The 24,433-nt window shown below is 43.3% G+C and overlaps 2 protein-coding genes across 5 annotated transcripts in view; both read right to left on the bottom strand.

Annotated features, from left to right (window-relative positions):
* Nucleotides 1–20,177, bottom strand: part of LOC307031845 (beta-1,3-galactosyltransferase 1-like) — an 89,953-nt gene extending 69,776 nt beyond the window's left edge. The window contains exon 1 of the mRNA XM_079669317.1: nucleotides 20,058–20,177. The gene's annotated coding sequence lies outside the window, so the exon portion shown is untranslated. The remainder of the gene's footprint in view (nucleotides 1–20,057) is intronic.
* Nucleotides 20,178–23,927: 3,750 nt separating this feature from the next.
* The window catches only part of xirp2a (xin actin binding repeat containing 2a), a 54,565-nt gene continuing 54,059 nt past the window's right edge, over nucleotides 23,928–24,433 (bottom strand). For all 4 annotated transcript variants that reach the window (XM_079669296.1, XM_079669297.1, XM_079669298.1 and 1 more), the window contains 2 exons: nucleotides 24,149–24,282; nucleotides 23,928–24,067 (listed from right to left, as the gene is read on the bottom strand). In XM_079669296.1, the coding sequence (XP_079525422.1) occupies nucleotides 24,188–24,282 (95 nt within the window). In that variant the 3' untranslated portion in view covers nucleotides 23,928–24,067; nucleotides 24,149–24,187. The remainder of the gene's footprint in view (nucleotides 24,068–24,148; nucleotides 24,283–24,433) is intronic.

Raw genomic sequence — 24,433 nt, 5'->3', positions numbered from 1 at the left:
TGATCTCGGACTGAAAGGAGTACATAGTTGTTTCGGGGGGTTTTGATGCTAATCTGCAGTCACCCTCTGTTCAGATTCTCACTATGATTACTAAGTGAGTGACTGGGGGAGAGCAGAGCATGGTGGAGTGAGAGCACGCTGCTGTGCATTACACATGATCACTCTCAGACGCACTCCCCTCTCTCTATTACGTGCTATATGTTTGATGTTGGTTCGGAAATGAAAAAAACAACAAAAACAAGGACGCATGCCTTCAGGATGTTTATAGGTTATGTGGTGGCGGGAGTGAAGGAGGGAGGTGCTGGATGATCTGGCATTATTGTGATCACCTTTTTGTAAATAAAACATAAAAAAATGACAGTCCTGTCTGTGGGATGTGTTTGAATAAGTTCCAATTTTAGGGAAGAGACAAAGTGCCGTTTGGCCGGTTTTTACGTTTGAGATGTTTTTTGGTGCTAGCCTATGTGCAGCTGTGACACCTTTTCTCAGGGCTTGTTTTTTTGGCTTCAAGCCCACACATAGAAAACCACATGTGGTAAATAGGGTACACTCTACTGTACAGCTGTCATAATGCTTCCTATACATCCTGCACTAACACTGAGGACAGCCCTGGCACAACCCTTCATGCTTATGCACTGACGCATTTTTAAACAAGGAACATTAGCATCTTAATCCGTCGCTGAATGTGGATTCAAGAAATATACACTATGCAAACTCAGCTTAAGACGACAGCAGAAGCTTTAGGCACAGTAGTGACATTTTAAAACTCCAGGCAATGAATATATTCAGAAGATAGTAACAAATCTTATAACTACAATATTTGATCAAAACACCTGCAGGCAAGAAAGGCTCCAAAAGTAAATATTACTGCTCATAATCACCACTTAAATGCTCAATATTCATCTTACGACAGACGCTAGTTATCTGGCACTGTTATGTCCAATAGAGTTGGGTTGAATTTGATTTTATGCAAACCAGCAGGACCTACATTTTTCATAATGACACTGGCATCAAAAAAGAAGCCTTCATTATTAAACCAGAGCCGACTAGGTCACAGAACTAAATACATTAGTAATAAGAAACATGACAACGTGATTAATGTGATATTTGTGTTTGAATTAATTAACGGAGCCTTTAGTGTCTCAATTTACGGACAAAAACAATGGCTTCCACCGTGGTTTTTGTTTAATAAGAAAGGCTTGGCAACAGGTAAAACCGGTCCCTCTCTGCTGAGACAAATGGTGAGGTTTGGCACACGGGTCAGGTTCGATATTTGGCTAAATATCGAACCTATTTTGGCTAAATATCGAACCGATTTGAGCCTTTCTATACCAGACTACTCCTAATTACCCCTTGCTTCTAGCTAATTTGCAAATTGCCATCCTTCCGGTCCGCAGAGACGTATTAAAGGGAAATCGGCACCTTAAGTCTGAACTCCTGGCTCCGCAATAGCCGCTAATGCTGCTCTAGTTAATTCACCATCCTGCCTCGGTGAAGCAGCGGCTCTGGAAAAATGTGTCTGGATCAGAGAGGTACGCCAAGTCTCCCATTGCTCTCATTAAGAAACTAAATGATGATGACAGTAATGACGGTGAATGTAAAACTGAGCTGAATGGACACAGACAGGTGAGGGATTGGAGGAAACAGCTGAGGAATGTCAGCCGGAGCAGATGATTACATAAAAACACAGAGGGTCACAATCAGTGGTTCTCACTCTTATTACATGTTGCTATACCTATACTCACAACAATACACTTTGCTATAAGCTGAATGCAGGATTGGCTTTTCTGAGTTGATATGCTCATGGTTGATTGCACTTATTGTAAGTCGCTTTGGATAAGGGCATAAGCTAAATAAAAATAAATCATCAATGAATCAATCAAATGTTATATTCCCAGATGCTGAAACTACCAAATGTTGCCGAAAGAAGAACACCCAAGAAGCCATTGGGGCAGCCTGCGTCAGTAAAGAGTGTGTGAGAGTGCATTTCACAGTCAAACCACTCAGTTTGATGACTGCTTGTCCTCAGGCAAAGGGCCCATGTAGCAAAATGGATGCTGGAATCCTCATAATTGTGTTTTATTGATAACTTCCTGTTATTGACGACCGCCAAGCAGTATGCCAATACGGTTGGAATTGCAACACGGAAGCTTTGTAGAAAATGTGATGTTTGGAACAAAACAGCTAAATGATAATGGGCACAGCGAGAGGGAGGAATGGAAAGCAACAGTCCCCGGCTTTGTAGTCATAACTGAACACGATAAGACTCCGCATCCAAATGGCTCCACAAGCAGCACCGGGGCCATTAGAGAGAGCCCGCCCCTCCCTGGCTCTCAGGCATCTTTGGTTTTATTAATGGGCTTAACTCCTCACTGTGCCGTGTAGCAGCAGTGCTGATGTATCCCAGGAGCCGACATCGCAATACAATGAACTGCCATTGTTTCCTCGCCCAACTGTACAAATTGCCTCATCAAAGCCGCAACATGGGTCCTCCACCTCTAGCCATTAATCAGCACGAGAGTCGTAGGCGCCACAGAATGCCTTTGCATTTTTTCCAAAGCTGAGAAAAGCATCAGGCTGACAAGTGTTGTTGTTTACCTCGGGAGACGGAAGAATGAAGAGCCAGTGTGTCTTCGAGGCCACAGACGTCTGAACAGACTCTACTTGGATGTCTTGGTTCTATGTTTTATTCAAATGCTATGGGTTGTGTTTCAGGTTGGGAGTGACAGGTCAGTGTTAGTCCCTGACCTGTGAGCCAAAGACAGAGACTCGCAGCCGAGTGTCTGCATTAGTCACGCCGTTGTTCCCAATGACATTCCGCGATGGAAATCTCTCCGCCGCCTTCACCCTAAACATGGAACGGATCCATAAACGAACGGCACCACTTTGAGAATAAATGAGAAGTGCTGCGGGTTGAATACTAATGACAGTGTTAACCTTTGCCAACAAAGTTCCATTGACATTCACTCTTCAAAGGGGAGTGAGGGATAAGGGCTTTCTGTAATTTCCACTTACACCCAACTGTTCTTTTGATAATTTCCCCCCCTTCTGTTCACTTTTTAGTTTCTAATTGGGTTGAGGGTTGCGAGGACACTTGGATTTCATTAAATTAGAAGAAATTGATTTAATTCCAGACGCCCATGTGGAGCATGATTGTGCTATTTTTTGTGCAGGCATGTGTGAGATCTAATTGCGCGTGCGAGTGGAAGTCTAGACGTGCAGTCGTTCTTCTTCAGGACTAATACAGCAGGCGACAAGATTAGTTTTATATTCTATCATCTCCAAGCTGCAGAGAAGGTTATGCAAAAAGCTTGTGACACAACAGGGTTTGAGCTGCTCTTACAGAACAGAGAAAAACAAACATGCTATCCCCTGAGTCGCGGCCTGTGTGCTCCGTTAACCTCAGAACACCACGTTCAAACGGGCAACAAATCAAACTAGTGGGCCGACACCTCCAAAACTAATGAAATGCTCACACACTCCAGCGTCTGTCATTTAGCTTATTAGGGACTGAAATGCTGATAATGCTTTGAAAGTCAATGAATCCACCTCAGTGTGAGCAGGGAATTTACTCAGAGAAAGACCAGAGTCCCAACTGTACAGTGAAGGAGAATGTCCCAACTGCACAATGAAACTGTTACAACTATTTCACTTTAAGATTTGTCCATCAACACAAAAATAATCCCCAACGGAACGTTATTTTTCAGCCTTTAAAATATGGAGACTGTTGCTTTTCTCAACTTCATATTGTATTAAAGTGATATCTGACAAAGCAAACCATCTAAAAGACATCGCCTTTGATCCAGGAATCTTGGATGGACTTTTTAGACCATGAAACAACATACAAGACATAACCAAGCATGATAGCCTGTTGTGCTTGTTAGTCCCAGATCGCAGCGAGCCTCACTTATACGTGGGCGAAATAATCACATGCTGCTATTAAATGTATGCCATGCATTTTCAGACTTACATCACTGCTCTCCACATGAGTCCAAGTGAAAGAGAAGCTGTGTTATTCTCACGGTAACACGCTGGATACAAGCTATAAACAGGAACCCTATCATTCTCTCACCCACAGGGATCAATCATTATCAAACCATGGTTGCTTCGTGAGAACAACTTCAACATGTAACCAAAGCAGGAAACTGTTGACAACAAGATGGAATTGTTGGCTCAGCGATTTTTTTGTCTTCGTGGCAAAAGAACACCTTTATCTCTGAATCCTCAGTTTGAATAAACCAAGGAGGGCACGGCTGTGTCAAGCTAGCTTTCCCAACAGGCTTCTACATCCTTCCCCCAAAGGAGATTTATTCTGTGAGCCTCAGCCTCTAAATCCTGGCTGCCAATCCAGCTCCAATCCCTCTCACACCGAGAGCCGTTCCCACCAATTTGCTGAATATAAACCGTGATGTCACACAGTGTGCACTTGCAAGATTTATGTGCGCGCTTGATTGCTGTCCGTTTCTCATAATTACGACGTTACACTCGTTGCCCACGGCGCGCGGGTCGTCTCCGTGGGGCCTGTTGTCGGCTCACCTCTATTAGCCCAGTGTTGGGAATAAGCCAGGGAGAGGGAGAGTAATGGCGTTTGCATGCCAGTGTCTCACTTCAGTAAACACGGAGAAATGTAAATGGGCGTCGGCGTGATTGTAACACACGGTGACCTCTTGCCTGACAAAACTTGTACAGACATGTTGAATTACAAGAGGGAACAAATGATGTTGCTCAGCCTAATGTCAGACTTATTTAAGAACCCGACTGTCACATAATCTTTTCTATCCATTTAATCAAAATGTCAAATTCCCCTGAAAATGCCGCTTCAAAAATAACCAAAAAAATGAAATCTTTAAAGGGAGCGTTTCCGACACAGAGGGGTTAGAGATGAACTTAACAATGCTGTCAGACAGAAACCAATATGGTGACAGACATTAGCCGCCGCCGCCTTAAGCCGCGCTTTTCATTGCTTCTGAGAGTTACAGTGTAAAGAGTATTATAAAAGCATAGACTGGAGATTATGCCACTAATCTGTTTCGACAACAATTCATTGATTATTAAAAAGGGCAGATCTATAATCCAGAAGCACGCAAGGGATGGCTCTCTGCTAAAAAAGCTTCTGTCATGATACAAAGAGTTACAAGCTGGGGTTGTTGATAATAAGTGATTCAGACTTGGATGCAAATGTGCATTTTATTCAGAAAGCCTATTATCCTATCCTGGAATAAAGGCAATATCTAACGTATTAGTGACATTTAAAACATGCCGTAGGGTTTATGGAAACATCAGACTGTTGTGGTTGCGCTAAGTATATTGATTGGACTGAAAAGTAACACCTGCATATGCTCAGTAAACACAGTCAAATGTCATATTATGACATTTACATTTGGTTCAGTATAAGTCCGATGAAATATAAAGCGGTATTTTCACTAGCCTGGGTGAAAACTGTGAGAAAAGAATAATAATAAACAGACAAAAAAGAATTATAATAAGTTCAATGCAGTCAAGAGAATAAATCAGAGATAATTCGAAGACAAATACATTAAATGCAAATAAAATGTTTCAAATGGGACCTTTTGAAAAGCCTATTCTCAGTGTAATGCCCCGGGCAGACAGGAACAGCTGCTCTAGAGATTTGAAAGTACAAGCAGGGGTGTAAGTGGAGAGAAGGTCGATAATGTAAGAAAGGGCAGTGATTTAAAAACAAGGAACACTATCGTTAACCAGCGCACCAAGGGGGGACGACATGTGCTCATATCTAAGAAGGATCTAAGAACGAAGGAGGGTTTGTGCTTTGATAAATGACAGAAATCTGGCCTATAGGCACCGGATCGATGATATGAACACAAAGAAGTCGAGGGCAGTAGTGGAACCTTGAGAAGCCCCACAGGTGACGCAGGATCGTGGCCTAATCTTTTTAAACGTTCCATTTCTGTTCCTCAAGTCGACACGCCATTCTAATAACGCGACACAACCTCAGCTTTAGACATAAGCAGAGCGATCGCTCATTAATAATAGATTGTTTTAGAATTAGTTGGTAAAGTTATGACATCCAAGGCGGTTTATACAGAAAATGACAATATTTGACAGCCTTCTCTTAAGCTACAGTCAAATAAAACTCATTTAGATGTAGATGTGGAAAGATGAAATGGCAGTCAATCAATTCCACTGAGCAGCTGTAAAATCTGTCTTCCATAAAAAAAACCTCAATGATGTATAGCTTTAAGAGCTGGTTATCCATGTCAAAAGGACAGAGCTCTTCTAGGATGTATTCTCCTTGTTAAGAAGACTTACAATGGCTGCCTGTGAAGGAGGAGGAAATCCCTGTCACAATTCATGTCGCGCTACTCGTCAGCGGCCTATGTCATTATGGAATCGGCCTATCATCTGCTGGAGCGTGAGTCACCTCTGGACGTCTGAAACCTGGCATCCGTCTGTGCTCCCCTGACCAATCCGTCCCTTTTCATTTTTCCATATTAATCTCCCAGCTTCCATTTGTTCCTCGTCTGCTGACTGCCAGGAAGACGTAACAATCTCGTTGGAGAATCATGCCAGATGACTGCTCAGGGCTCGGCTTCTTTTCCTCAGACAGGAAGCCGGGGGACAGATTAGGCTAACCGCAATTACAGGGGAACAGTGGAGGGGAGGATTCTGTTCGTGTGCTGTGTACCTTCGGCTAACCCCTCTGTGCACCTGTCTCTCCTGGGCTCCTGTACTCCTCTCAATTAGTGAGCATCCTATATTGCACCTGTGCACCACTCACCCGTCTGTAAGCCCTTTCCCTCACAGTCGATGGCAAACATCCAACAGTAGAGCAAAGAAGGCCTTTTTATCTCCCTCTCTCAAAGCCTCTAGCTACATCTGTCTTTCCTCCCTACCTCTCAGATATTAAGACTGCAAAACAGATATCAAAAATAGATTCTCCGAAGGATTCTTGAAAAACACAAACTCTCAGCTTGCCACTTTCTGTGAAGCTTGCGACAGGTGACTGAGTTGAAAGCTGTGAAGAAGATAAGGAGGACTTCAATTCAGTGTGACTGCCAATCTTATTTCGACAAAAAAGTGACATTTTTGAACATCCGTCCTAAAAAGAATCCCTGTTGACCCTCAATCAGTGTATGACAATGGCCTTTTCTGTGATACAAATGACAGGCTGACTGCTGAGCGTTAAGAACAGTAACTAATAAAAACGCTTAAGTAGCCTATGTGGGTCTCGAGGGACTGACTCCATCATGAAACACCATGAAGACCCCGTGAAATGGAAGAAAACACAAACTACAGATAACACAAGCAGAGCGTAAATCCACTACAGCAGGAAGCCAGAGGGGATTTATGGACAAGGGAGATGACTTGCAGTTACGCTATGGGGCGTTTAAGTCCTTTTGTGCTCCCCATATAAAGAAAATATGACCCCCCCACTCAGTTTGTTTTGTGCTGAGTTTGTGTTTTTACTTCTTTTGTTGGAGGATTGATCTCAGAAGCATGTGTATAGTAAGAGAAAAGCCAGGGCTGTGAGCCACAGATACTGTATGCGCACACTGCTGTGTAGATATTAAATTATTTGCTGGTGCAGATGAATAACAAGTCAAATCTATAATTGTTCTGGAATACCTATTCAGTTACCTTGAAAATAAATTATGAATTGAAGGAATATTCTGTAAGAAGAAAAGACCTCAACACATTTTCTACTCATGATTAACTGTTCGGTTTATATTAAAGTCAACAGCATACTACCTGGCGTCTTACCAAGCCTCAAAATACAAGATCACAGTGAAACGGGTTTTTACTGAACACCCATGGGCTATTATAATGAGCAACAAAACGCGGCAGTTAAAAGTCTTGTACATCTCCATAAAACCGCAGGTGAAAGACAACTACTGAGCCAGAGAGCGTAGTAAAAAGAGGATAAACAAGCCACAATGAACCTTCAAAAATATGGAGCATAAAATTATGTGTAACAGAAGTCAATAGAATGAACAAGTGAGAGTAATAAGGGATCGTAAAACGGCTTTTGCATAATATTAGATACACAAAGACATTTTAGACCATAAACAAGCTCAACACAGGTTCAGGTGGATAGTTCCATAGCTGAGGATCCCAAGGTGTTAAGCTGAAGGTTAGAACGTGGAAATAGTCATTACAAAGTGAAGAGTGAGGTATGAGTCTGGACTTAAAGGGGACCTATCATGCAAAATGCACTTTTTGATGTCTTTTATACATAAAGATGTGTCCTTTTCCTCCGTACCCAAATCTCTAAAAACGGGGCTACAACGGAGTTGATCCAGATTTGCATCCGATATGATGTAATATCTGAAATGTGGACCCACGGCCCAATCAGAAACGTTGCTATCAGAAACAATGCCCGACTGATTTGGATGTAATATGGTCGGTGTTAACACTAGCATCGCTAACACTCAGAGCTAACCTGTACTGGAGAGCATGTGTGTGAAGAAGCAGGAAATAAAAAGGAACCTACCTTGTGGTATAACCGGCAAGAGGGAAAGCCTTTGAGCTCCATACTGTTTCAGAAATAATCCTTGATAATCCATGATATGGCGTTTCATCACGGCAGTATTTAGTTTAGACAGTAGCTGCCGGTCCCGCATGAGCTCAGCCCCCTCCTTTTTTATTTTTATCAATTTTTATTTATTTTTAAAAGCCCAAATCAGCACTTTTGAAACAGGAAGTGAAATAGCTCGAAGATGAGAAGACGTTTGGGCCTAGTACTGATCCCTGAGGAACACCACAAACAAATAGGGTTTAAAAGTGGGTTGATGGTCTGACAGAAAGCTGTATGGGGTTAAGTCAGTGATTTATTGTCAGTACACAGCTCAGGTGTCAAACTCAAGGCCGCTGACCAAATCCAGCCTGCCGTGTAACTTTATGTGGCCCGCAAGAGATTGCAAAGTCTATCATTAAGTTATTATACGGTAATATGCTGCATTATAGAAGTTCACTGTCTATAAACGGAGAGCATGGGACACCATCATTTGAGAGAGCATCCTCTAGGAGCCTAGATAATATAACATCTAGCATACATTCAAAAGGTCTCTCATTTGAGACACACATTTCAGTCAACTGCAGGCATGGGTCTTTAATTCCCCCTAATTAATTAACTTTATAATGGAAAGTCATTATCAAGCATTAGCATATTACTTTTGTGACATATTTTGCATTTTTGTCAAAACACAAAGATATTCCCTAACATTTTAATTAATGACAGATTTCCCTTAACGTGCTTTAAATATGTGCTACATTCATTGGATTCAGTAATAGGGCTGGGAATACAGTCCACCAAAATGGAGCATTCCCATCTGGCTCAGAAAACTGTGGAGCAGAATTCCTCTGAATAACGTGGCACGGAAAGCTGCTGAACAACAGGCGAGCATCAGCAGCAGGTCGAGACTGCTCGGCTGCGCGCTGTTAGCACATACTGCCGACCTGTTATTATAGAGTCCTGGCTGTTCTCATCAGCATTCATCCCGGGGAGCACCTGCTGCTGAGGTGGATGCTCCGCCAGTTATTGGATTGCTAATCTCTTCCTGGGAGGCCTTTTCAGCCAGGCGGACAGATGAGGGTGGAAAAGGCAATAAGCCGTCTACGGGGAGCAGCTGATGATAAACTTGAGTGAGACGACATCACTATGAGGAGGGCGGGGAGGATGGAGATGAGAAACGTATGTCCATACACACGGCTGAGGTGGGGGGAGTGTGTGTCTGGCTTGCTAGGACACGCCCGCCTCCTGATTTCCTTCTCCTCAGGCACGGAGTTATTGCTTTCACTGAGGAGCACTCCTGCTTTCTCCCTCAATAGATCATAGCGCTCGATAAAGTGATGGAGGGGGGGGTGATGGGTGAATGTGGACCACTGCATACTTCAGTTCCTACACATGATCCCAAGCACCACCGATTGCTCTTCTAATGGTGATGAATACACGGGAAATGGCGGACATACTTCCAGAGATGCCGTGATGGAAGGGAGCGATAACTCTAAATCATGGGAGGTGGACATTACACGCCGTCCTCATGGAAACACTGAATTAGGAATCCAATACATGGAACGTGCTCACAGTTTTACCGGATGAGACAAAAAGTGGAGCAACAAACCTTGTAGATACTCTGTCTGTACCAAATGATCATGCTGTAAAGAGTAGATTCTGCCGTCCTTTTTTAATTAAAACTGCAAGATGCTAGCGGTTCACAAATGTGTGTCAAACTGTCCTGAAACAATGTCCAAAGGCATGCCCAGATAAACCCCATGTTACTCCCTGATGGGCTGTTGTGGCTCTGTATAACACCACAGAAATTGATTAGACCGTCAACATCTTATTAATTGACATTTAAAGGACAGCCCTAGTCGCCAAATCTTCATTTGATGATAGATTAGCAGCTAAGCTTTTCATCATCAGTGTTGAACAGAATGTTTGCTTGTTGCCATGAGACCCTTGTTATGTGTCCTATCTGACATTATGAAGCTGTGTGCATGGCTTTCAACCTGCAGCACTATTGTGGCATGTTTCGGCGTCACAGAACATCAAACACATCTCAATGCAGCTGGGAGTCAGAGCCGCCATCATACAGCAGGCCTATTATCCTCCGCTTCATTACACATGGGCTGTTTATATGTCAATGTGCAGAGGAGGACTGTCATGGCAGCAGCATATGGGTGATGGGCGTGCTCTTTGTGTAATATCAGTTAAACGTGTCCTTTTTTTTAATGAGTTTTGTGTTTCTTCTCCATAACACGATACATGAGAGCACCCATCGCAATGTTTTCCTCCTATATCATGGCCCCGCCCCTTTTTGGGTGAAATATTTAATGTTATTTGACTGGCGGTAAATACAAAATCTGAGGACTTCGCCAGTCAGATAAGAAAATTAAGAATAACGTTTTTTTCTTTGAGGAGCCAAATACAACAGTTTACTTTGAGGATTTACATTAACCTAATCGGCATCAGGATGTAGCTGAGAATAATTGTTGACAAGGCACTATTTTTTCCACTTCGCGACGATTATTTGCTTTCATCGGGAAGGGGGCGGGGCTGTCATTTCACCAGGAAGTGACTAAGCGCTGCTCTCATCTATAAAGCAAGGATGACACAGCAGCAATGCCATATTTAGGACACTTAACTGACAAATGAATTTTCCCAACAGAAAATAGTGCCGGAAAGTTCCCATGGTGCAAACTATCTAGCCAACGCTGCTTTCCCTCAGGCTGATAAGGATGCTGAAAGTGATGGATGGATGAAAAAATGTCCCAAATATCAAGATTACCTGCTGACCACACAACCTCATCCAATCGCTCCGTCTCCACATGAAGAAAAGGCCCTTATTTGTGTGTTTCTGCATAAATCAGGCTAATTACAGCCTCTGCTCCACATTATTGCAATATGCTTGTTTTGTTGCTATCAGGTGCAATTATGATCTTCATTATCATCCCAGCACTTTCCTGGGGAACCTTCAGAAGGAAACTGTGATTAAATCAGTGTTATTTGAAGATGAATCCCTGACTAAATATGCATACAAATGAATGACGGCGGATGGAAATGCAACAGTCGTACCAGAGGCGAAATGCTCAATATATGAATTCTGTTAAAAACACACTGTGAGTAAACGCATGTGTGTAATGTGGACACACTGAATATTAATGAGCACTCTAATGTAAGTAATACCCAAAGCGCCTGGAGCTGATTAAATATGAAAAATCACCCAGAGAATGTAATCAACCTCATGTTGAAAAATGCATGGGTTCACATATTAGAGGACAGAGTGTGCACATCAGCCAGGCGCTGGTACATGCTTCTGTGAAGGCAACGAGAAACCACAGACATTCCTGAGGTAATCTACGCTCATGAAAGCTTCTTTAGAGCCCGAGCCATTTATCATTTTCTCATCATAGCGTTCGTGCTGCAAAGCATGTTTGAAGTCACCACGCAGAGGCTAATGGGGTGTAACATAACGTTATTCAAATCAATACACAACAGGCTTTTTCAGAGAAAGACACATGTGCATTGCTCGCCTACAAAGAACGAGCCCTGAACGCCTGAGAATAAACACGTTCCAGAGAAAAGATTATTCTAAGAAAAGCTTCGCGTGTATCATCATGGCTTCTTGGGGAGGAATTGTTTATTTTGACCACACTGTGAGAGGCTGAGCACAGGCAAACTATTTTGTTGGTAGAATCTAACAAGTGCATGATGACCGCTTTACTCAAACACTCAGGAGATGGTGATGTATGGAATGAGAAGGGGAATATGTGCTGGATATAGACCTTATCCCGTTATCATTCAGGAAGTTTAACTTAGCATTGTGTGACCTTTTGAAGCTTCCTCACAGCTGTTCCCGGGCGAGGAGAAGGGAATAGATGAGAGGAAAGTCTTTGTGAACACACCTCAAAGATACACTCCTGCACTCATGGCTCTGTGGAAATGCATTAAGAGCTTATAGGGGTCGGTAAATGAAACATATATATACAGTACAATTTCCTCTACTGCCAACATTTACAATACTTCCATCCAAACTATTTCCCCAAGGTAAATACCTGGATGTATTAAGCTCCATAGCCAGCACATCCCTCCTCATCCTATCTGTCATTCACAACCTTTCTTTGGGCTTGTTTTACTGTAAAGGCGGACATCATAGAGCGAGCATCCAAAATAATTGGCCGATTAAATAAGGCAATTTGCAGCCGTACGGAAAATGTGACCATCCAGAAATGATGTGATACCCAATGACTTGTTGGCTTCCTTTCAAAGTCATTCTAACTTTTCAAGAAGTTATTCATCCCTTTTTTGCAATCATCAATATTGAGAGCTGAGGAAAAAAATCTTTAGAGTGAGAAGTGGCTTTGAAGCAGCTGAATATTGACTAAACTAACTTCTATGACATGTTCCATTAAAGTGAAGCACTGCTCTGAGTTTCAAAAAGCTCCATGAAAGCAAAGTGTCAGTTAAACTTGAGGAATAGAGTAGAGCAGAATAAAAGCAGCTGTGACATTGTATGAGTACATTCACCTGGTGCAACTTTGTATTCATCAACAACAGCGAGGGCATATGAGATCAAGACCACCTCTCAACAGTTTGATAGAAACCATCTGCTTTTCCTCTGCAGGCAGTTAACAAGACCAACTGGGATCAGATGGAAGAAGATCCTCAGTAAACATGCCAAATAATCCATTTGGAGGAAGGAAGTTTGAGAGGCGAATGTCAAATCTGCCTCCAGGCCTCTGAGGATAATGTTTAAAAACAACCACACCTGATAATTGCATCTAGTTTGTGTAAGATGAATGATGTTCTGTACGATGTCTGTGCACATATAATAGTGCTATAATGAGGCTTAGGAGTCAAACACACGACTAATCAAGTGGGTTAGTGGGGTCCGCTGAGAGACGTGCGCTCGCTGGATGCTGATTGGAATGAAGCGCGCATACGGAAAGATATTAATATCACCTACTGAATTACACCCAGAGCAGTACAAACTGTTACACACAGCAGCGTCGTCTGAGAAGAGAAGTGCATATCTTCCCGTGTGGCGACTGAGCTCCGTGTTTCATTAGTTTAGCCGAAGAAGTGAAACCAACGTGACGTTAACTCCCGCTTCCTGGGCCCCTGCTGGGTATGAATGCGTGGATGGAGGAATGTTGGCCGTCCATAAAAAGGATCTAAGTGAGGAGGGGGGAAATCATACTTGGAAATAATAAAACAAGGTTGCTTAGGAAGGTTCCTGACGTGGTGAAATGACTCAAGTGGAAGCCATGATAAGAGCTGTTGGGGTTCTCTAGGTGATAGGAAAGGAGCTTTGATGCTTCCTTGGTGTCTCCTTTGTTTCTACGCAACACGAGCCAAACAACCAACAAGGACTTACAAACGCAGATCATGTGACAGTGTTCATTAGTCTCTCAACACCTAGTGGGTTTTTTTAAGCCCTGACAAATCCTCCTTCCTATCTTTTCTTTATCCCGTGTTTCTTTTACTGAGGCTAAGGAAAGAGGTTGGGTAAAGAGATACAACCTGATTTGTTTTGGCAATGGGACCACAGTCGTTGCTTTGTAATAATACACTTTGCTTTTTGAAAAACATAGCAAAAGCACAACCTCAAAATCCAACTGACGCATGCGGGAGCAGAGATAAGATGGAAACTGTGCCTCCTCTTATTCTCTAAACGCACTGAGGCCAAACAGCCTGTAGAGTAACACAGTGAGTCCTCCGATAGGGTCCTCACCCTTACACCCCTCCCTCACATATCTGACCACTCTGATGAAAATCCAATCATCTACTTGACCGAGGGAGGGACTGGGAGACATCACCAGTCACAGCGGGCAGCAAACCAGCGCTGTCTCATCATTAGAACCTAATTTTAAAAAAAACTACCGCTAGGAGACTCACTCATCCTGTGCTAAGTGTGGTGGGTGGGGGGGGGGGGGGGCTTTGCAGCAGAGCGTCGCGTGTAGAAATGGGAAGTCGACAGCAGCCAACTCTACAGCTGGTGAAGACAACAGGGAGCGGACTAACCGGCTCTGTGATACTACTACAGTCATAAAAAGTACTCTGACAGATGTGCACACAGGGAATTCAAATGCAATACAGCACGTAACCAAGACAACAACATCGTGAATAGCTACTCCACTTGTGAATATCTGAAGCTTATAAGTGTCTAATTGAAGCTACTAAACGCCATCACGCCAAACATTAGCTGCCTTTAGCTTAGCGGTCGGGACGTGAAGTCAGACCACAGTTTGATTATCACCTAACTCTAGCTGTGTACTTCTGGCAATTACATTTACACTTCAAAAATCAAGTGGTGTCAATATGTGGGGATTATCCTGCGTGTGTTTGTCAAAGAGCTTGTTTTTTGCAATATTCCAGAATCTAATGGAAACGTCTCATTGCTTTTTGCGATGCTAACGTTGGGTTAGCATACATAAACGCGCTGCATCAGTCCATTACCTGGCAGCAGAAGTAAGTAGCACACCTCATCAAACTAAAAGGGAGCAGCTAAAAGGACAGGGCTGTCATTTTGGGTCAGTCTCATAACATTCTGCTGTTTTTTGTTTTCAGTAAAACAAGAGAAGACCATCGGAGCATTTTCAGATAATAACACTCCTTATCATTTGTCATTTTCGTAAACAAAAACAGGAAAATGGATGGCAAAGCGTAGTCCTTCTTGCTTTTACTGTAGTAAATATAGCCGGATAGAGAGGCAAACAAGCAGATTATTTATTGTGTTGTGCCATTCGTTGAAAGGATCACAGTATGGTGCTGCTGCTGGATTTCAATCTATCATCTGTGCCTCACTCACGTGGTTCGGCTCTGGCCAACAAGATTACAAAATGATCACATGAAGTTTGGACTGCAGTCACACGCATGATGACAACTAGCTGGGCTGATGAAGCTCCGTCTGAAGCCGCTCCACAGGGAGAGGGAGCCAGCTTGGAGCAACAGAAGAGGTCAAAGCACATCAACGTGAACCCAGTGAACACTCTGGGAGAAGCAGAGAGCAATCCTGCAGCCACAGCAGCACAAAGCTCAAGACCTTAGAAAACATGACAGCCAGCAAGTTACAGCCTCCTCCTATCAGTGATTAGTGTAGCCAGGCACTCGTAAGGTCTAATGCACAGTCAATTACGAGCTGTTGCACGGAAACTATTCATTCTGCATGAAAACAGACAATTGGGCAGTGCTCTCTTCCTTTGGTTTGCTTCCCCATGTTGCGATTACATTCAACAATTTGGTCATTAATTATTCACGGAGAGAAGGCCAAGTGAACAACAATAATACGAGAGTTTACTGAGCCCCTGAGGGAGAGGGTCTTCTGGTTTGACCCGTTTCAGGAGGAGGTCAACGCTTCCATTTCAAGGATCATGCTGCGCTGCCAGAGGGACATTATGTCCAGGACAAACTGTAACTACTACTATTATTATAATGAGTCAATCAATATAAAAGATAATTGGCAAATCGTTTATTTCCAAAGCAAAAATGTTGTTCTCTTTCATCGGCTTCATATCAAATGTATTCTCTTAGGTTTTGGGACTGACAAAACTCTGATTTAAAAGCCAATTTAAATATGGAATTGAAGCAGGGCTGTTCTTTAGTTGGGTGCTGAATGTACTATTTAATTAATAATATAATAATGAGATTTCTGTATAATTATCAGTCTAAACATTTGCCCGAATATATTGGATTTGATCTGCTCAGTTTCAGCACCACGGGCAGCTCCACACATGCAAAAAACAAAAACCGCTGTCCATGGTGCTGAAACAACAGCTAAGCAATTGTCACGCTTCTCCGCCAATAGCCGTTTTTCTAAAGATATAAAACAAAGATTTGGCAATCAGACAACATTTGGAAAGTCTTGGTAGCCGCGTGCAACCCTAGCAACGAGCAAAATCACAAACTTATCTTACTTTTACACCAATAGAATCACAGAATAATGTACTTCCTTAGAAAGTTGAGTCTGACAGTGTTTTAGAAAGTGCCTGATGACCTCTAATGCTACTGTTAGCAGCTCAGTGTGCTCTTAAGCTGCTTAAGCTAACATTAGTGTCAGCTGTACAGACTTACAGGATGAGCTTCTTCACAGCTCTGGATCCCACACTCATTAAATCTATCCCTACTGAACCCTAAAGCTTGTTGAATGCCGATCTGGTTGAAACGTTGAAATGAAACTAACTGTGAGGTGATCAGTCACCACTTTGTTGGTCCCTGTTGAACTACAAACACATGTTTAGTTTAATTCAAGCTAAGAAGAAGAAGCTGCTAGCTATATGTTTCCTTAGTGCGATAACATGTTGGACAGGGCATTACGAGCCTCGGAGCTTAACAGAAGTCCAGGTGCCAAACATGAAACCCTCTATCGGGACCTGTCTCCGGCCAAGAGAAAATGAACAGACACTGGTGTGCACAGCACTCATTAAGTGGACAACATCCAACAGATTATTTTCTTGTTGCTTTTCCAACATGCAGAATTGGGTTGGCAGGGTGAATTGTTATTGTGACTTTACAGCCGGTGAAATACACATCCGCCATCTCAAAGTTTCTCTAGTTTAAAACAATGTTAATGATGAAAGTTATAATCAGAAACGTCAGGAGAAGTTATGTTATACCGACTGACGTGTAACTCGATGTTGGACATCTTTTGGAGAACCTGCATCTACCGGACCATCTAAGAGAGGTCAAATTCATTTTATAGCATCTGATAGGTACATTAAAGTTTATGGTGCCATAAATTAGAAGCATTATTAGTTTTATCAGACTATGTTATGACTAACAGGTCATGATTGTTACTCTGGGATCACACTATCTAATGGACTAAATACACTGAAGTAGAAAGGCTCAGACACCGCCCTAGGCACACACATTTACCAGCTGCAGGTCAGACTGCACCCCCCACTTAGACCACTTCACACCAGGGGTACGACTAACAGCTTTAACACCGGCCATATGAGCCATACTAACCAGAGACACTATCATGGGTAGTTATAACCACACAGGTTAGGTGTGAAATACGTACAAATAGATATTTCCCTCAACAAGCATTGTGCTAATGCCATTGTGTCACTTAAGTGCAATGCAACCAGTATTTAAATGCTGGCGTGTACTTAAGAGAATTCAGCCTTGAAGTCGCCATCCATTGACACACAAAAAGTGTTGTTATTTTGTTTACTTTCACCTATTTTTGATATTTCCCACGACGGCAGAGCCTGATGATGTCAATAGCATGTGGTCAGGTGGGTATGCTGTGTGCTACTCCACAATCAGATATCTATGATTGAGGCCATGCCCCTTGCTCAGCGGAGAAATTGGAGTATCTTCCTATTTTATGATGGATTCCTCCTGTAGGAAGGTGATACAAAAATACTTTGAGTGACTGACACTAAATCCTAATGATGAATGGCAGGGCTAATTAAAAAAAATTGTGTAGACGGAGGGAACAAAAGCTCAATCCAACAGAGACTAAAAGGTCTTAATAAAGCAGCCGTTTCCAAATGAGATTCTGACTAAACAGCGAATGCTCCCCGCGGGCACCTGAATGCCACAGCTCACCGTTACAAACAAACCCAACATGTTCCTTTTAAATTGTGTTGACAAGGAGAGCAGCAACAAAAGCGTGAGAGCATTGCAATTTGGAACGAGTCAATAAGCTGGTTTGTAATACACTTTTTCCATTTCGCTCTTTACAAGCGTCATTCATCACTGTCACATACTCTTTATCTCATCTCGGAGAGCCATAAATCGAGATCCTATCACTTCCAGGACAGAAATGGTGTGATTAACAGATTCTGGTCACGCCTGAGTGCTTCTCCACGATCATTTCAGCCAAAAAGAATCTGCTATTTCCTATCTGGCACCACAAGTGAGAATGGCATCAATTTATCTAACGTGGAACATTTGGAAAAATCAATCCCATGTGTCACAGTCCCCTGATAACTGTGACAGGAAGGATGCCTTCAAATATTGAAGCCCCACATGGGGTCAAATGAGTTCAAAGCAGCGTGTTAGGTGCACGCCCGGGGGCTTGCTTCCGCTCACGGGATGTCAATAAGCTGCAGTTCACGACACAGTACTCGCAAACAGTCGATTTATTAATACAAGGAGTGGGATAAGTGTTTCAGTGATTTATGACTGCGATTGCTCCAACTAAAAGAGTGAGAGTCATTGATTTTAGGAGGCGCCAAAGGGGGTTCTTATTGGACCACAATCGTTATCCTTGTTTTAAAGACACAGCCGTGGCATGATGGGGAACTGATCAGCTGCAACTAAACCTTGATTCTGGAGAAGCTACTAAATCATGAGCTTTAGTGGAAAAATAAATGACTTCTATCCAGATTCGGCTGTATCAAACAGAAGAGAAACATTGAAATTAAGGTTTTAATCAAAAAATACAAGCAACCTTCATTTCACCAAACTAGACCTCCAATGTAAGCTACACTATTTGCTGTCACAGCAGATGAATGACTCTGGGACATTTCTGAGATTAAATGGACATTTTTTTTCTCCCCCCACAATATCAGTATCTGGTCATGCGCCAGCACACAGGCTTAAATTAGAGAATTTGGCAGGGCTGCAGGAATTAACGACCCATGGCGGCGGTGTAAGGTTGAAAGCCATGGTGCTCACAAAAGAGCCTGCAATTACTCCCGGACAAGAAAGAGTGCGAAGAGGTATTGATGTGATGATCACTTCAAGGAGCAGTGTGATTCCAATAAGAGGATCAGATCTGGAGAGATCTGTGGCATTCAGGTCTCAAGCTAACTGTCAAAATAAATCTTAAGGAATGGATTTTTCGAGGCTTAGGCATACTGTTCTCAGCTAGGAGAGGCGCTCGCTGTGAATTGTTGTCATGACCCCCGACTGCAAGGTAAAATCCCATTGAGCAGCCTGCCACAGAGGGTTAGTGTGTATCCCACTCTCCATTTGTACGGTCCCTTTCACAGAGCAGCAGAATGTGATGGAGTGATAAAACTCAGCATGGTGACACGCAGCCCTTTATGCAATGAAACTGATGGATTTTACTGGCTCGTGTTAAGTGACATGGATTAGCAGCCAGATAAATCATCATACTTAACATTAGGCTATAAAGTGGACAGCATTATGAAATGCACAATGCTCTCATGTACTTATCTGGATATATCTGGCTCAGCCTCTTGTTATCGCACACACACAGATATTTGCCAATAAAGGGAGCCAACTTTGGATTTAAATGATGGCATGCACTAGAAAACGCAGATTAAGTCTAGGAATGATTCCAGGCTGTTGAGCAGTGTCACCTCACACAGCAGGTAGCAGCTCCACACAACGCTCGAGTCCAAAATGTTAAAGTTAACCTTCAAAAGCTATTTAAAAACATAACTGCTAGCACAGGCACTTCTGTCAACCCTTTTTTAAACAAGCCACAGTAACGGTGAGGACAAATTAACAGGGGGAAAGAGAGCATTCATAAAACAAAACAGCAGCTAATTTCACTTCCAAAAACTGCATCCGTCAAGTTGCGCGAGAGCGACTGACGCGTGCCTAATGCCCTCCAACTACCGTTAACGCCACATTTTCTGCATTTATCGACATTTACCGGCGCTGTTCTCCGTGTCCCGTGGTTCCAACTTGTCCCAGCGGCGGGGAAAAGGTCCGCTCCGTACCGTGCCGATCCCTCGTCTGCTCAGTGTGTCTGCGGCCGGCGGGAGGAGAGCAGCCGTCCAATCAGCGGCCGCCTGATTGGGAGGGACGGCAGCCAATCAGAGCCGGCCGGGAGAGAGAGGACCATGATGCTTCTTTGTTTAACCGACATTGACTTTCAGGCAACGAAGCGACCGCTTGTCATGCCTGGATGATCTGATGGCATCTGGGCGAAAATAAGCCCACGGCTCGGTTAAATTGCTGCAGGGGAGCTGGATGATTGATTTGACTGGTTTCTAGCTCGGAACATCCTTACCTAATTGAACATTATTTAAAAGGAAGGTTCACTTTGTTAAAGCTCATCTCATGTTACGGTTTATACGTTATTGATCATTCATTTATCTTTTTGTATTTTTTATAATTTAATGACTTTATTGGAGAAATGCCCCAGAGTTAATTTGGAAATAGCAAGAAATATCATGTCAAGCTATACTATGTATTATTCCTAGCATTGAACTGTTATTGAAGCTACATTTGAGCTGAATTCCAACGAAGATATTTCTGAACACTGGGCCATATGAGGCTACTTTGCAGAGGTTTAAGGTGATATATTATGCAAAAGGCACTAATTATGGAGAATAACATGCTACTTGTTCTGTTGTTGGCTGTAAGATCCAATAGAAATATGTGTGTAGTCCAATCTTCTGAGGCTGTGAAGACCCAGTGGATTCGCTTTATTTCTGACTGAAATGTGCAGCAACTTCATTTCAATAAGGGTCAGCACACAGACAGATTCACTTCAAAACTGAAGCTCAAGGATGGATGGATCGGACTGTCTGTGACACAACTTCAACCCCTGGCGTCTTACCAGAAATAATTACATGACTGCTGTCTCACATCTTTTATTTTTTATATAGTTCTTTCCACCCCTACATAGTCAGTGTAAGCATATATACTGGATACATTCCTATTATCCTTGCTTACAGAAAATGATACCTTATTCATCGGGCTCTGGAGTTCATTCGTCGTACACAAAATGTTAAAGGGACTTAGTTACAGTAGCGGAATTTATCTAACGCAAAATTAGGAAAACCTGTAAACCCGGTTCTCCTCAACGTTATATTAGATTTCCTCTGGACTCTTAGCTGAGCTGTTGCGCAGTTTTTGGATTATAAGGAACTGTACTGCACCTACACTCGGTTCCAGTGGTTCCCTGTACACCACGATGACATCAGAGCATTGATATATGAAGAAATGGAACATTGGTATCGTGGACAGTTGTATTATTGTCTCCTCTCCTATCTGATTGTAAGGGCATTCACCTGGGTTTATAATTGTTTGGCAGAGGAACAAAACGATAAAAAAAAAAATGTACAAAACTGCATCCACTTTGGATCGTCAATGAAAACGTTACCGGGGACAAATAACCCAATTAAAAAGATGCCAAATAGCATCTGAGGAGAGGATGCTGAATTATTGAACCGGTAACAGTGCTTCCCCAAGTTAAAGGAGCCGTCAGCACAATGTGACCCGCGCTGAATTCACTTTTCTGACATTAAAGTCGTTTTTTTCTGCTGGTGTAATTAACATCACAGTATATTGTGTTTGCAGCCAATTACCCCATGTGTTCAGGCTGCAACCGGAGAGGGGGGGGGAACATCTGTCAGAGGTGACAAAAGCCACCTAATAGAAAAATCTGTAACTCCAACAACAGGCCTGCTCTATCAGTGGAAATCAATACGCCTTTCGCCGAAGAGATCTTAGCTGGACTGTGTTATGTAGGTAGGCCATACATCAAAGCAGAAAGCCACACAGAGAGGAAACAGCTAAGTACCACTCACTGATGAAAAACTCATTTGTATCATTGAGTTCATGAAGCTTTATTTCAACCACAAGATAGAAATGAAAAAAGAAAAGAATGAAAAGTCTTTATCCTGAAAAGCATTCATTCAGAGACAAATGATTAACGCACATATTGAAAATCAGTCAAGAAAAATATACTAAGTAACCATTTCTCTGCACACCAGGTGCAATCAAAGCTAAGTAAAGGTAAAAGATATTAAAACTCAGTACAAAAACACAGTCAGAGCAGTTCATCTCTCCATGGACATAAGTGAAACTACATGTTTGATCATTAGATTAGAAGTTTAAGAATTGTCGCTGTCGTCGTCGTCGTAGAATCTGTTCCTCTTGATGCGCTCCTCCACCGTCAGCCCGTCGTCGTCTTCGCCCCACAGAGGAGCCTCATCCTCCCGCCCCGTTTGATCTTCTTTTATCTCCATGCCCAAATCCAAAAGGTCATCGAGCGCAGACGCCCGATGCGTCCCGGCGGCAGATTGACCGCCTCTGAAATCAGATAGCAGGTCAGAGCTGCTGCTGCTCAGCCCGGCGAAGATGTCCTCCAGGAAGCTCGATGTGCTAATCTGCAGCTCCGTGGCCTCGTTTCGGAGCGTTCCCTCGCCTGTGAAGAAATGCGTGTCAGAAGGGCGCTCTGTGGCTTCACTACATTTGGCACCGGCTGGCACAAAAGCATCCTCGCTCTGTGCCAACTGCAGCACTTGGCTTGGCAACCATTTCATTTCTTCATCTGTTTGGAAGAAATCTGTTGAAAAGAGATTCTCCCCCCCCTCCTCGTGCTCACTAAGCCCTTCAAACAGGTTTCCTTGCTCCAGGCCGCAATTATTGTTATTGTTGGAGTTTGCATTCAGCGCCTGTCTTGCCTCCTCATCTATTAAGGTGACCTTTACCGCTTCCCCATTGTTCAAACCGCCATTACTTCCTTTATCTATCTCCGCCTGACTTTCCTCCCCACCTGCTGCACTTTCTTTCTGCCCATCGTGACCGTTCACTTTCACTTCCCCCACCACAGCCCCACCACCATCCCCTGCCCTCTCTTTCTTCTCTTCCACTCCAGGGTGCACTTCAGAGTCCATTTCAGAACGCTCTTGTACCTCCGAGTCGCTGTTTGACTCTTTCCTTTCTCGAGGGTGAGAAACATTTGCCGGTTTCTCTGCAACTGCTGCGGGGGAGGACGAGGCCCCTGACTGTGCTGGAGTCTCTTCAGGCTTTTTCACGTTCTCTGTTGCTCGCTTGTCTTTTTCCTGGGGTCCATTTTGTGCTTCAGCCGCGGAGACATCGCTCTCCTTTAATGAAGGCCTCAGCGGCTGATTGAGGAGTTCATTTTCCTGAGCGGAGCCCTCCTTAGGGGGCCATGACGGCTTAACCAGCTTCAACTCCTCCTCTATAGTGAAGGATTTCTTGCTGTGATCAGATTGAGGAGGCCACACGACAGACATCTTAGTGGTGAGCTTTTTGTTTTCATCTTCTGATTTTTTAATTTCCTCATCCTCAGTAACTAGCGGGGTCTGAGCAGCGGGAGATTTGGAATCCATGATTTTCTTTTCGGGTGGTGGTGATCCGAGGCTTTTCTTTTCGGGTGATGGTGATCTGGCGCTTGTCTTTTCGGGTGATGGTGATCTGGCGCTTGTCTTTTCGGGTGATGGTGATCTGACGCTTGTCTTTTCGGGTGATGGTGATCTGACGCTTGTCTTTTCGGGTGATGGTGATCTGACGCTTGTCTTTTCGGGTGATGGTGATCTGAGGCTTGTCTTTTCGGGTGGTGGTGATCTGACGCTTGTCTTTTCGGGTGATGGTGATCTGACGCTTGTCTTTTCGGGTGGTGGTGATCTGACGCTTGTCTTTTCGGGTGATGGTGATCTGACGCTTGTCTTTTCGGGTGATGGTGATCTGACGCTTGTCTTTTCGGGTGATGGTGACCTGACGCTTGTCTTTCCGGGTGGTGGTGATCTGACGCTTGTCTTTCCGGGTGAATTCTCCTTATTACTCCAAAGTTCTTTGTGTGGTTTTTGTCCAAATCCCTCGTCGTAATTCCCCTTGGATTTAAACAGTTGCGTGAAGTGTGGCTTGCAGTACATTCGTCCATGGAGAGAGGCATAGTTTCCAAGGCTGTAGAGGGGAAAAATAGGTTGAATAATGCAACAACAAAAAAAGAGCAGAATAATGTGGTGCTCTGTGAGTTATCTCCACCTTAGTTTGCCTCTGCAGTGCTCGCAGCGAAAGCAGCTCTTATGGAAGTTGTGTTTGTCTGCGATCAGCGACTCCATCGGGTACACCCTCTTCCGACACACCCTGCACAGTTCGGACTCTGGAACTCGAATTTTCTGCAAAGACATGAGGCAAAGCTTTAATTAACAGCGTCATCATTTCCTGTTAATTTCCTGTTAACAACCATTTAATTTGGTACAAAATGAAAAGGTTCACCTGGTTCATTTATAATTAATGAATTCCAATGTATTGCTACCAACAGCGTTT

This window comes from Notothenia rossii (assembly GCF_949606895.1).
Source record: "Notothenia rossii genome assembly, chromosome: 3".
NCBI lineage: Eukaryota > Metazoa > Chordata > Actinopteri > Perciformes > Nototheniidae > Notothenia > Notothenia rossii.
The sequence above is the reverse complement of the archived record's forward strand: the minus strand, read 5'-3'. Positions and strand labels throughout refer to the sequence as shown.